At 34.6% G+C, this 10,771-nt stretch overlaps 1 protein-coding gene and 1 long non-coding RNA gene across 2 annotated transcripts; both read left to right on the forward strand.

Moving 5' to 3' along the window:
• Positions 1–2,108: 2,108 nt before the first annotated feature.
• Positions 2,109–2,570, forward strand: LOC136802675 (uncharacterized). The gene has a single exon (XM_067059434.1). It carries the CDS (start codon positions 2,109–2,111, stop codon positions 2,568–2,570), a length of 462 nt encoding a protein of 153 aa, XP_066915535.1.
• A 7,296-nt stretch (positions 2,571–9,866) lies between these two features.
• LOC136802612 (uncharacterized) lies at positions 9,867–10,771 on the forward strand. Its single transcript, XR_010846024.1, has 2 exons — positions 9,867–10,066; positions 10,502–10,771. It is a non-coding gene; the product is annotated as an uncharacterized lncRNA (long non-coding RNA).

Raw genomic sequence — 10,771 nt, forward strand, 5'->3', positions numbered from 1 at the left:
TAAATGACTGCTTGGCATCCTGATTTGCTTTACTACTTGCCTAAATTGGCCGGGTCAGAAGATCGGAAACAAATAGTTCAAGAAACTTTTAGGATGTTTCCGAAAACATGGTGGTGAGAGACTATTGAAACGAATACATGGAGTATTTTGATAATATTATGGAGATAAACCAGTTAGAAAGCCAGAAGATTGACGTTCAGCAGTATTGTTAGTTGAGAGCTTGTTCGTGGAGAATCTTTTTTACAGATCTAGAATGACAGAGCAGAGGTACTCCAACGTGATTTGGATGAAGTTTGATTTCACTTTATTAAACACTCGTATTCGAAAAAGTGCATTATAAATGACTGCTTGGCATCCTGATTTGCTTTACTACTTGCCTAAATTGGCCGGGTCAGAAGATCGGAAACAAATAGTTCAAGAAACTTTTAGGATGTTTCCGAAAACATGGTGGTGAGAGACTATCGAAACGAATACATGGAATATTTTGATAATATTATGGAGATAAACCAGTTAGAAAGCCAGAAGATTGACGTTCTGCATTAAGTTCATATCGTTTTTGTTAGATGTTATGTAAAACATTTATTTGATAAAATGTCTCATAGGTGAGTTAAGGCAAGTCTCAAACATATTTTGTGTGACGCGCACCGCTTCCCATTGTTCCTTAACTTTCGTATATAGCTCAAAAGAAGCGTATTAATGAGAGGATTTCGGAAAGTGCTGGGCCGAAAATTTAAATTAAGCCAATCTCAAGATATCGGCCAAAAACTGATTTTGACGTTATGAAATACATCGAAAAACCACGTCAAAAGTAAGATTCAAATGACGTCATTATTGAAAACAGCGATAACTTCAAGTCTATTATGCAATCAACACCAAATTTTGACTGATAATTGTAGTAATTTTGAACTCCCAAAATTCTTGAGATGCCTTGGAGTTTTTACAAGATACTTCACTAATTGGTCATTTAAAGTGATAGAGATGACGCGTTCTTTAGAAAAAGTAATAAGATTCCTTTATTACATCTTAACGACCAACCAAATCAAATAAGAGCTTGTAAAAACTCCAGATTGTCCCAAATTCTTTCCCAATGGTTGGTTTCATTACTTTTGATAGACAGGCTAATTGTTTTGGTCCTTGAAGTTGACTCCCATTTTCGTTAATAGCCCCCCAGAATGTAGGTTTGGTTTTATGGCTTTAAATGTAGTAATAGTATTAATTGGATTAATTATAACAGCAAATTTTAGAAATATTTTGTGCCAAAACAATATTCTAAAGAGCACTTTGTTATTCTGAAAATTAGTAATGACTAATGTATCTTACATGGTGATTTTTTAGATATAACTTTATTGAATTTGTTCTAAGAAGAGTATTGAGCACTCTTTTAATGGTTGTTCAACAAACACATTAAAATTTTATCTATTTATTTATTAATTAAAAAATCTATTACGATTTCGGAAGAGAGATCTAATTTGCTTTGACAACCAACATTATTCAAATCAAAAAATGTCAATTTTTCCGCTCGCTTCGCTCGCAGTTGTAGTTTCTTCTAAAGCTTTTCATATAGCGATAGTATCAAACCAAGGAACTTTAACAAACTTATCTTTTCTTTCTTTGAAGATTTTGGACATCATGGCAGTCACAATGATTTTTAAATTTTTCTGCCCGGTCAAAACCACGGTTGGATTGGACATTTTCATACATCAACGATTTTGAACGCCATGGTTCCTTGTAATGTCATACTTAAATTAAGGAGCGCTCCAGGGGAAAGTTAGGAGGTTAAGAGTGGCATTTTAGAAATTTTGGTGTTGGCAATGGTCAATCAGTAACATTATCCCAGTACCAAAGAAAGGCAATCTCAGCAAAGGTGGAAACTACCGTGGTATATCGTTAAATGCTATCGTCGCCAAACTGGTAAACCGTATGATCCTTAATCGTATCCAACCAATTCTTGACCCCCATCTACGCCCAAATCAAAACCAAGTAGATCGACAGCGTCCCAGATCCTTGCATTGAGACGACTTATTGAAGGTGTGAAGTCAAACAATCTACCAGCAGTACTACTTTTCCTAGACTTTCGGAAGGCCTTTGATAGCATACATAGAGTAAGAATGTTCAGTATATTAAAAGCATATGGCATACCAAACGAGCTCGTGCAGGCAATCAAACTTCTTTACAAGAACACAAGAGCAAAATTTCAATCAGGTGACACTCTTGCAACTTACTTCTTCACTATCATACTTGACTATGTCATGCGAGAAGCTACATCCAAAACAAGGCATCTGGGGTTCACCTTAACCAGTCGCAGAAGCAAGAGACACCCTCCAATCAAGATAAGTGACCTGGACTTTGCAGATGACATAGCACTCACACTCGATACTTTGCAAGAAGCACAAAACCTTCTCTCTGGAGTTGAAGCTACAAAAGTTGGTTTACACTTGAACGCTGCCAAAACTGAAATGATCATTTACAATCAGCAAGATATTGTAGGTGTCAGTTCATTAAATGGTGATCCGATAAAACATGTTAATGACTTCAAGTACCTCGGCTCTTGGATTTATTCAACTACATAGGATATCAATGTCAGAAAAGCACAAGCATGGGCTGCATGAAATAAACTTCAGGATATCTGGAAGTCTAATCTCCCCAGGAACCTAAAGATAAGGCTGCTTGTGTCAACCCAACCGTTGAAAGTGTACTCCTCTGCAGATGTGAGTCATGGGCAATGAATAAGACAACAACAAAACTGATTGATGGAACCTACACTCGACTACTAAGATCTGCATTGAACGTCAGCTGGAGGGGCCATGTCACAAATTAAGTTCTATACGGTTCACTCCCAAAGGTCACCACCAAAATTAGAGAAAGAAGAATGAGACTGACATGATGAAGAAATGGCCTCCAATTTAGTGCTTTGGCAACCAGATAGAGGTAGACCCAGCAGAGGTAGAAGACGAACAACTCTCATCGACACATTGCTCAACGACACTGGCTGCAGTACAGCACAAGAACTAAGCACTGCAATGTTGGACCGCAAGCGCCGGAAGTCCCGAATTCATGAAGTCCGGGCTGGCGCCAGGCAGAGGTAGGTAGGTAGGTGTTGGCACCTCCAGAAAAATTTTCTACCCTTAGAGAGATTTTTTGCTATTTTTTTCTCAAATTCAAAATAAAACAAAATTTTTAAATATGGTGAATTTTCCGACCCTCAGAAAGACTCATTTGAAATTTTCAGATTTTGTAATAACTCTTAGAGAGACTTTAGAAGGTGAAAAATCGATTTTTATCATCTACTCATACCCCAGCACCCATTTTTGCCTATGTACCCCCCTGCAGAGGAGAAACCTGAAAAAGGGGGAACTATTGATCGGTATCGGTATTTTAATGAAAAATTTATCGATATATCGGTATTACGAAGTCCCGTACCCCCCTTCCAGAAAGAAGATGAACGTTTCCAGGATTTTAGGACAGGAGTGAGGCAATTGAAGGAATTATTCATTTTGTGTTATCGTTTCTTTTGCATTTAGATTTTCGTTGGCTGATTGTTAAAGAACATTAAAATTAAGCATACTGTAAATAAACTTGAGAAACTTAAATATTTTCCTCTTAAATTCTAAATAACAACACCATACAATAGTATGTTCAAATAAAAAAAAAATTTCCATGTGTCAGATGGATGGAGCACATGTATTTACTAGTATGTTTGTTGAATGTTGTCAATGTGACACGCATACTTTTTTTCTTTTTTTCTTGGAAAATATTGTCGTGGAGTTCATTCATTCGAATAGTGCGCTCACGAGTAAAGATGAAATATTGGCATTAATTTTCATCATTTTGAGTTTAAAATCTCTTAACTTAACTTTTTTTCAATAATATTTCCATTCAAACATCATATAAAATCTTGATCAAATTCATAAAAAAGATCAATAACAAATTTCCGCTCATTGTATTTTCTCTAGGTTTTCGGCCGTTAATTCAGGATTTAGGTCGTTTATTCAGGATTTAAGCCATTAATTCGGGTTTTAGGCCGTTAATTCAGGTCTTCGACCGCTAAATCGGGTCTGCGACTGTCAATTCAGAGGTCTACCTTAGCAGACGGAAAAACCTTTGGCGCCTTGCGAACGGAGCTTTCTTTTTACCGCCAGCTGCAAAACTTTTTTCATCAACTGCTCTCGCGTCTTCTGCGCGTTCCGCCAGCCCTGCAGGAAAAATGAAACATCTGGTGATGGATGGAATTTTTTATTCGCGTCTTCTTTGCATTGGAATTTTTCTAATTTTTTTTTCTATGAAAAAACTCACTTCTGAAATTTGTTTCTCTTGAAAAATCGGATAATAAATGAATGAATGAGTATGAAAGTTTTTTTGGGAAAAAAGTTTTTTTTTCAACAAAAATTTTAAAATTTTCTTTCTTCTATTTCACTCCGATAATATTTCTGAAATTTTTTTTCGATGTTTGTTCAATAATGGTTCATGTTGAATGTAGTCAAGGTGACACGCATGGTCAGAACAAAAATTCTTTTTACATGGGCCGGGTGAAGGAAGTATTTTTAAAACGAGAAAAAGATTAAAGAGAAAATTTTCATTGAAAATTAAAAATATGATGAATTTTCCGACCCTCTAGAGACTACTTTGAAACTTTCAGATTTTGTAACCCTTAGAGAGACTTTGCAAGGTGAATAACCGTCTAAACTTTTATCATCTGCTCATACCCTAACATCCATTTTTGCCTAAGTACCTCCTTTGGAGGATGAGTACCTGAATACACGTTTTTTTTTTTATAAGAACGTCAAGAATTTTCGAAGCCTTCTGATGTTCTTAGTTTTTTGGATTTGAAGCCTAAAAATGTTCTTAAAATGTTCTTATTTTCAGCATTTTTTGAGCATTTTGATGTAATTTCTTAAGAGAAAATGCATGTTTTTAAGTCTCCAAAGCCTTAGTATATTCTTAGAATGTTCTTAAATTTTTGGACCTCGAAGCCTTATGTTCTTATATAGTTTGTTCTTATAAAAAAAACGTGTAACGGGGGAAATATTGATTCGCATCGGTATTCGAATGAAAAATTTATCGGTGTATCGGTAATCAGGTTAAAAAGTAATCGGCGGTATATCAGTATTACGAAATCTCGTACGCCCCCTGGTAAAGCTTGGAATGAAAGATTCCTTACTCGCCTCGCGCAAAATAAATCCCGCATTCCTTCTCCTTAGCCGGCAGCTAGCTTTAAAAGCGAGTTAGAGACTCTATCTTCAGCCATGACAAAAGCGGGAATCGAACTATCAACCTTGAGCACAGTAGTACGTTGCAGATTGTATCTAGTGGTTCCTTTCGCTTTTCTTTTTTAACTCTTTTTGAATACTGATATACCATGAGCTTGTTTTGGCTCAAACTCGGTCCTTGTCTCAAAACCTTTATTCTAATTAAGAGTTTGATAAATTGATCTTGAATTTGGCATAATTTTGAGACTTTTCCACCAGGGCTGATTTGACTGGGACACTGAGACGAGGGTATATATTTCAGTTACACAGAGTAACTACATCATTTGATACACATTTTCTCCAAAATAAAAAAACTCTCAGCATAATAAATGTAAACCTCAAAACATCCGTGGTTACAAAACTTTAAAAAAACTTTAAAAAATTTTAAAATCAATTGTAAAAGGGGTTACGCACGATACAAAAATCTCGTGTTCGCAAGCGAAAGGTTTTTTACACTACATACCGTAGGATTGCTAAACTTCCTTATTCCCAGCGAAACTTTCCGATTGCTAGTGTACAACTAGTCTACATAATAGACAGGCTTTTAGGCCTTACTCTTGGTCTATAGGCACTGCTATAGGCGGCCACTAGTGACCCCCACCGGGAATTGCTTATTAATAGGTTTAAACATAATACTTTAAGGGCAGAAAGTTTCGCGGGCAGAAAGTTCCGCGAAGTCAAAAACTCGCGAAATTTAGCGAATTTAAGTTTCGCGAATTATGGTTTTAGCCGAAATTTCACAGGTAGAACTTTCGCGAATTCATATAAAATTTACCTTTTTTGGTAACAAAAACTCATAAAACACGCAAAAATTTAGCAAACAGTGCAAAACTGAGTAAGAAAGTTTATTTTTCGCGAAAAAAACGTTCGCGTTTTTCAGGTTTAATTTCTTACCTGGCAGAAACTTTCGCGAAAAAGGATCAAAATCGCGAAAAACGTGAAAGTTTCTGCCCTTAAAGTAGACAACATTCACATAAGATGTTTATCAATAGAGATTTTAAATAAAAGAATAATTAAAACACAGCTGATTGGCTTAGGTTTCGAAACTCTCTATTGTTTCATTAAAACCTCAGTGCACATGCGATTTATCTCGAGAATTTCAATATTCAAAACAAGAGCAGTGCTCATATCCCGAAGAGTAGGAGTTTACGCTCGAAACATAAGGAAGATATGACGAAAATTTCTATCAATTCATTTTAAACATGTACTACAAACTCTGGTGAACCAGAAGAAAGTAATTTTTTTAAACTCAAATATCTTAAAATTTCGACCTAAAATAAAAACATAATAAGGATTTCTTGGTATAAAGTGTCTTATGATACTTTGCGCAAAGTAACGGAATTTCGTATCTTGTTCATCAAAAATTGAGAATGTTTTACAATAAGAAAACCAAAGGAAAATTTATATTTTCAAAATAGATGAAATATTTTTCATATACTTTCATTTATAAAATATTGGAAAACAGGTTTAATATATAAAATATTGGAGAAAAGGTAAAACATATAAAATATTGAAAAAAAGGTAAAAAATTATAGCATCCAAAAGTTATATTTTTTGAAATGCATGAAACATTTTCATAATCTGAAAGAACGTCGAAAGGAAAAAATTCCCCTATAGTAGAAGAAATTCTATAATTTTCAAAAGCATGCTGCAAAAGCAAAAAATGTCACATAATTTCCAAAATTTCCAAAAAGAAAAAAGTCTTCATGCCAGGATATTGCTTGAAAATAAAAAAATGTAGCGTTTCTGGAAACCAACCGGGTGAAAAATAATAATTTTCTGATCTGGCCGCAGACTATGGGTTCATCTATATAGTTCATTATAAAAAAAGTTGGTGCATTTAAGCTATCAGGAGGCCCCCCAGTGGCACCCCTAAACACGCCATCACGCAAAAAAATCTTCTCCATCACGCATCACGAAAATCGCTAAAATTTGTCATCACGCAAAAAATAGCGAAAAATAGCCCAAATCACGCATCACGCCTCAAATTTTTGCCCTATCACGCAAGAAAAAAGTCCCAATCACGCCATCACGCAAACCGCTGGGGGGCCTCATCAAAGTAGTTTGGTTAGATATTCCATAGTATAAGAAAGCCGCGGCTGGAATATGTACCGCATTGTCTTTTCAGTTAATTGCTGTTCAATCTCTGTCTCCGAGCTTTATAAGAACATCAAGATGCTCAGTTTATTATTGGTAGATAGTTTTTGAAATTTTTCTCTTATTTTCCTTCACAAAAAGTTTTTTTGTTGCTAGATATCTTTGAATCTGTACCCAATAGAACACCTGAACTAATTTTGGATATATTTTAGGGGTATTTTGTGGAAACAATAGTTTTTCGCCAAAATTGAAATTACAAGAACTATATTCAAGATGACAACTTTCCTGTCAGTTTATATGATAAATTTTGAAGGTGCTGGCTTGAAATTTTCACAGTATTATCTTGATGCGCTCTTTCATTGATTTCTAAAAAGATTTCACTGAAACAATGTGAAGGCATTTCGAGGCACCTCATTAATTTTTGAGTTCTTTCAGCCCAACCATTTTGTGCTTGTTTAAATTTCTTAGTGTTGATTTTTCCTTTACAATGATTTTATAATGCAAGTGTATTATCAAGACATATCATTAATGTCTAAAACGCATTGAGAAGTAAGTATTAACGACAAACCAATAACATTTACCATTAAAGATGCTACATTACTGATTTCTTGATCAACAAATCGCTACCTTAATTCAAAAGGGGCCTAAGTCCTGTGAGCCTTAATTCAAAAGGGGCCTAAGTCCATTTTGGTCATTTTGAGAAAATTGCAATTAAAGTTTTTCCTTGATTCTGAAACCATTTTTGATGGTAAAGCTTTGAAGTAAATGTTTTCTGAAAGCCATAGCTATAAGTTGTTTTTCCAATGAAAAGGCATTCGTTTGGAAGGGAATGTATTTTTATATGTCACAGGTGCAACTTAGTAAATCTTGCAGAGTGGACTTAGGCCTTTTTTGAATTAAACATGAATTTTGAAAAACGTGTTAGGGTTAATTTCTGCCTTTTAGAGTTCAAAACCTGCACATATGACACTCCAAAATAAAACCACTTACACCTAGATTCAAGATAAAGAGAAAAGACAATCTCAGTAAAATAAAGAAAAACTCAATTAAACTTTTTAGGATGCATGGACTTAGGCCCATTTGCAATTCAATTGGACTTAGGCCTCTTCAAAACTTAACAAACTTATTTTGGTGGACTTAGGCCTTTTTATTGTAAAAAGTTGATGGACTTAGGCCCTTAATTGTAAAAAGATGATGGACTTAGGCCTCTTTTGAATTAAACATCACTTTTATCAGAGCTTCAGTATGAAGTTTTGAACCTTTTTAACTTTAAAAACTACTTGTTATGTACATCAAAAGAGAGCAAATGAGCCAGAGATTGCGAAAAACTAAAGATCTCAAATTTCATAAAAATGGACTTAGGCCCCTTTTGAACTGGGAGGTACCTGGACTTAGGCCCCTTTTGAATTAAGGTAGCGAAATAGTCATCAAATACGACAGAGATAGAACAACAGAAATTCAGATGTTATCATTCCAGCCGCGGCTTTCTTATACTATGGATATTCCCACTTGCAAATCAAGATTTGTTTGTTAGTTAGTAGTTGATACATTAGTATATTCAGGGCTTACTTCAAATCTTACTTAATCAAATCTACTCTCGACAATTTGGTTTTCGTAAGGCTCACTCTACTGAGCATACACTCATTAATATTGTCGAACGTATCAGAAACTATCTTGACAATGGTGGGTTTGCCTGTGGTGTATTTGTCGATCTACAAAAGGCTTTTGACACAGTTGATCACGAAATTTTACTTGAAAAACTCGATCACTACGGAGTCAGAGGCATTGTTAACGACACTGGTTCCGATCTTACCTCACTAACCGCTCGCAGTATGTTTCTCTTGCAGGCTCCCTTTTAAAGTCTATTCACGATAAGTGTGCGCTCTTTTTTCTCTTACCTATAACTTTTGAAGGAATTCTTCAATCTTTATAAATTTGGTATCATTGGAAAGATATTAGTGAGTGGAACAATTTGAAATAAAAAAATCTTTAAAAAAATTATAAAAATGAAGATGAAAATGAAGAAGAAAAAAAGGAAGATCTTGTAGAAAAGTGCTATAACTTTCATTTTCACTGGAGAGATTCTTTGATCTTAGGAAGTCATCACTGCAAAGAAATTTTATTAAAATATTTATTCAATATGAAGTTATGATACAAAGTTAATAAGTGGTTGACCCCAAAAAACAGCAAAAAAACTGCAGAAAACAGCGTTTTTAGACGTCAATCAGCTTATAACTTTATTTGATATCTTTTGACTGAATAAATATTTTTGAGAATTTTTTTCACGCAGTGATGACGCTCGAAAACTGCCATATCTAAGGTGTAAAAGAGAAAATGGGCGCCATTTGCTCCCCCTGCCACCACACCACAGGTCGAAATATGAATGTGGATCTTAAAAAACAACATGGAAGGAGTGTTTACTTTTCTATATAAGGAAGTATGAATAATACTTCTATGCACTATAAAAAAGAGGCAAAGCATTGGTGAAATATCTTCAAAAACTGTTCAGCTGCGATAAACCCACTACAACCCTTTTAAAAAGCACGAAAAATATATTCAAAATGAAGTTATCAACTACAGGGATCATCTTTATTGTTCTACTTTTTACCTGTATGGAAGTGACCAATGCCGCGGGTAATACTTTGTATCGGACCTTTGACGGTCACCAACTTGGATACGGATGTTATAAAGGCTATTGTTGGGCTTTTTGTTCTGACTCATGGGTAAGTTCTTTTTTATTTATTTATGTTTTTATTTTTCTTTCATTCATCAATTAACCCACCATACCATACAGTATTTCAAAACCAGCAACATTTCAATCAAAACAAAACAAGATTTGGGCTATCAATTTGATTCTGGAAAGAATCGACGGAAGCTTAATTTTTAAAATTGTTTCATATCTAATTGAAATCAATAATGTTTTTCGGCGTCATCCAATCACAACCATCCAATTACAATTCATGATATTCATAACGTAATGTTTTCTACGGAAATACCCCGGTTTTAGCCAGTAGTGGCAAATTTAAACTAAACAAAAGGTTAAAAAGTATAAAATTTGCCACTATTGGCAAAAACCGGGGTCTTTCTGTTTACGTCATGAATATCACGAATTCCATGTCATTTATTTTTATTATTATTTCAATCTTCATATTTTTCAGGTTGACGGAAAATGGTGTTACACCAGACAACAAGGTTACCATCATGGTAAAATGTCATGCTTTAGTGACTCGTTTTGCTATGACAAAGTTTACGGCTGTGTAGGTGCTTGTGGTTAATGAGTTATCTGGAATCAATGTGTACTGCTACTTTCCATTAATGTGGTTATCGTAATATCTAATCAAAATTTTGTTTTTTTGTGATTTAAAATTGTTTATTATATTTCTTAATATTTTTGCTTATTTCCTTATGATTCAGTATCTTGAACTTTC

Source organism: Clytia hemisphaerica, unplaced genomic scaffold, assembly GCF_902728285.1.
Source record: "Clytia hemisphaerica strain Z4C2 unplaced genomic scaffold, Clytia hemisphaerica genome assembly, whole genome shotgun sequence".
Classification (NCBI taxonomy): domain Eukaryota; kingdom Metazoa; phylum Cnidaria; class Hydrozoa; order Leptothecata; family Clytiidae; genus Clytia; species Clytia hemisphaerica.

Excerpts from the sequence above, each read along its gene's own strand:
- LOC136802675 (XM_067059434.1), top strand. The coding sequence starts at position 2,109 with ATGTTCAGTATATTAAAAGCATATGGCATACCAAACGAGCTCGTGCAG.